The 3120-nt window shown below is 52.9% G+C and overlaps 1 protein-coding gene across 1 annotated transcript in view; it reads right to left on the minus strand.

Annotated features, from left to right (window-relative positions):
* GUITHDRAFT_100698 (hypothetical protein) overlaps positions 1-2217 on the minus strand; it is a gene marked incomplete at both ends in the record, with an annotated part of 2513 nt that extends 296 nt beyond the window's left edge. The window contains 13 exons of the mRNA XM_005840652.1: positions 72-137; positions 182-241; positions 417-474; positions 520-661; positions 707-775; positions 818-960; positions 1007-1058; positions 1166-1220; positions 1384-1817; positions 1862-1909; positions 1960-2059; positions 2111-2152; positions 2203-2217. Coding sequence (XP_005840709.1) covers positions 72-137; positions 182-241; positions 417-474; positions 520-661; positions 707-775; positions 818-960; positions 1007-1058; positions 1166-1220; positions 1384-1817; positions 1862-1909; positions 1960-2059; positions 2111-2152; positions 2203-2217 — 1284 coding nt within the window. The remainder of the gene's footprint in view (positions 1-71; positions 138-181; positions 242-416; positions 475-519; positions 662-706; positions 776-817; positions 961-1006; positions 1059-1165; positions 1221-1383; positions 1818-1861; positions 1910-1959; positions 2060-2110; positions 2153-2202) is intronic.
* Between the last annotated feature and the right edge of the window lie 903 nt (positions 2218-3120).

Consider the following 3120-nt stretch of genomic DNA (forward strand, 5'->3'; position numbering starts at 1 on the left):
CTCTACCCCCCCCCCCCCCCCCCCCCCCCCCCGCCTCCCCCAGCTCCTCTTCCTCCATTTTCTCAGCTCACGTTCTCTTGCGCCTTCTTCAGCGACATCTTGTACGCTATCTGCTCCTCTAGGCCAGACTTGAGCAGCTGGGGAGCAGCTCAGCTGGCAAGACGAGACGAAGCGGCCTGACCTTCTGCTTTTCTCTCCGAACCTTGACGATAACTTCCTTGTCTTTCTCGTTGGCCCCGATCTGCACAACCTCGACGAAGAGTACAGAAGAGGGGTAGGGGAAGGTGGAGGGGGCAAGGAGGTTGACAGGGAGGGAGAAGAGAAGGTGGCAGGAGAGGAAGAGGATAGGGGGGAAGGGGAGGGAGCGATAGAAACGAGATGTCAGCTAATCATCATCCCTTCTGGGAGCGCGTCACCTTGCAGAAGAAGGGAGTCGCCGTGGGGATTTTGAGGCGAGCCTGCTTCTCCTTCTTTCTGCCGCTGACTGTGAGGCCTGAGAGGAGGAGGAGGAGCGAAAACCTCTCAAGGCGTCGCTGCTCCATGATATCCAGCAGCTCTTTCGTCAGCTCTCGTTTTACCTTCACCCGATCCTCTTCCCTGTGCTTGAACTTCTCCTTACGCACCCACCTGAACTCCTTCCTCGACCACACGAACTGGTTGTCTTGTTGGAAGTAAGTTCACCAGCAGTTTGACTCTCAAAGCTCACGGTCGATAAACTCGTCGCTGCTCTTGGTCGCTGACATGTCGAGGTACTGACCCCCCCGTCCCTTCAAGTCTGCTTACGAGATCAGCAGGAGCTCAAGAGTACGTAAAAAACCTCTGGTAGAGCCCGGGCTGACTCCTAGCTGGGCGTCTACTGGACCAGTCCGCCGCTTCTCGTCAGCTTCAGCTGGGTCGTTAAGCCCGAGAGAGTCAAGGCGATCTTTGACAACTTTCTTTTCTTCCAGCCCCACCGTCGCCCTGCCATCGTATCTCTTCAGCTCCGGGGCGAAGCAAGATAACGGACCTGTTCGCCAAGATGCTCATTTCCATCATCTTCCCGTCTGCCGCTGGATCGCCTAGTGAACACACGCTTTGAGAGGAGAACGGCAGTCTGCGACCAACCTGTTGCAGGCAATCTTGAGGGTGAGCTGGTCTCAGCTTCTGCCTTGCGGTGAGTGCGAACCCATACGATGCATGTCATTCACCTTTGCTTTGAGCAGTCGGAGAAGCGAAGTTTTCTACCAACCAAAAGTCAGCCATCGCTTTCATCCTGTTTGCAGCGATGTCCCCATGACCTTTAGCTACGAGCGATGGTTGCCTGCTGAGATTTTCCTTCTCGTGTTCGTGCAGCTAGTTGGGTAAGACTCATGAAAGGAGATGCAAGACTCATCGAGGCTCAACCTTGTGCGAGACATGTGGAGGAGGTCGGAACTTGTTGTACTTGGACAAGAAGTCGAAGGACAATTTTCTTCCTTCTGGGCCCGACTTGCAAATCAAATATCCAACCCCACAGTGCACTTTCAAATCCTCTCCGAGCTGCAACCAGAGTCTGAGCCCGAGCAGCTTTTCGATCCCGTCAAGAGTGAAATTCACCTGCACAGCTCGTTCCAGGCCGTAGAAGAGCTCCCTCAAACAAGAGTACACCACGTCTTTGGTCAACGTGCTCGTGTACCGTATTGCTATCTTGTGGAAGTTGATGTCTTCGCACCTCTCCAACATCGAGTCTTCCTCTGCATGATTCTGAGACTCTCTCGCAGGTCGTGCCATGCAAGTTCGTTCAAAGCTTGGAGAACTTCGAAAAACAGGGCGGAGGATGACGTCACTGTTGCCGCTCTCTGACAAGCTTGAGTCAACCGATTGATACAAGTGGAGGACCAACCTGGAGCCCAAGAAAGTCGCATCAGCTGCTGGATGTTTATCCCCCGGCCTGTGTAAGAGTCAGGCATACAATAGCGTACAAGAACGCTCACTGCCCACCTTGTTCCATCGTCTCGATTATCCAGTTGCAAAGAGCAGTCCAGACAGCCTTGTACAAGCGAACATCGGTCTCTCCTATGCTGGGCAGGCTGGACTTGATCTGCAGTAACAGGTAATCTGAGAGGCAGCATGGAGGATGAGAAGTAGAGACCTTCCGTCGTGGGTTACGTGCGCACTCCATTGCAAGCGATGACTGCCAAGACAGGATGAGGATACTGCTAATACACGTCGCAGAAACATAACCTCAGTGAAAGTCATGTTGCAGATGGAATAAGTCTCTGAGAAAAAAAATTCAACTGCAAGAGAACAAGAAATGTCTAAGATTCAAGCATATCTTGTGCCTAGATCTTATCAGCGAACTTTGCTTTGCTTTTATTGACCCTCTTCTTCCTCGCAATTTCAACATCTTTTGTGACTTGTGACTGACCGTGTCGTTATTCTCGTTTTATCAGGTTTCAATCCAATCTGTCACACCCTACCGTCGCGATTGTCAGGAAATATCAAGAAATATGCTGCGTCGGTTCGATTCTCAACTCTCCTCTTGTTGTCCTTACAACATGACTAGCCATCTTCATCTCTTCACACCTTCCCCCCTCCTCCTCTTGCCGTCAATTGTCAGAGTCGCTCAACTGCCTGCCAAAAAAAGTTTGACTCACGGTTGAAGTCCACCCTACCCCCCAGCTAGATGACCGTACTCTATCCCGGTAAACCAGGGGGTCCGATCTGCCCCAGCGGCCGCCCGGTGTAGTGGGGGTCTGGAGACTCAAAGGAACCTGACCGCCGGGCCCGGGCCCGGGCCCGGGCTGGGCGAAAAATAACGGAGGGTTGGGGGGTGGAAATAAAGAGGGGGGTATAGGTGGGGTGATGAGGGGGTACTCAACATTTGTAAGGGTGGGGGAGCCAAACATCCATTGGGTAGGATGAAATGGCTCTTGACAAGGCGAGAGTTAGAGGATGAAGAGAAAGGAGAAGAGAATGGGGAAGGGTGAAGAGAAGAAAGAGGTAGAGGGGGAGAGAGAGGGAGAGAGGAAGAGAGAGGTAGATGTGATCGCTGGAAGGTGGCCATGTTCCTCGCACGACCTCGCGCTCGGGTCCCGCTATCACATCGCACTTGCTTCAAGCTCTCGAAGATGACCCTTGTACTTTCCCTCATACCTGTCC

This window comes from Guillardia theta (assembly GCF_000315625.1).
Source record: "Guillardia theta CCMP2712 unplaced genomic scaffold GUITHscaffold_5, whole genome shotgun sequence".
Lineage (NCBI taxonomy): Eukaryota > Cryptophyceae > Pyrenomonadales > Geminigeraceae > Guillardia > Guillardia theta.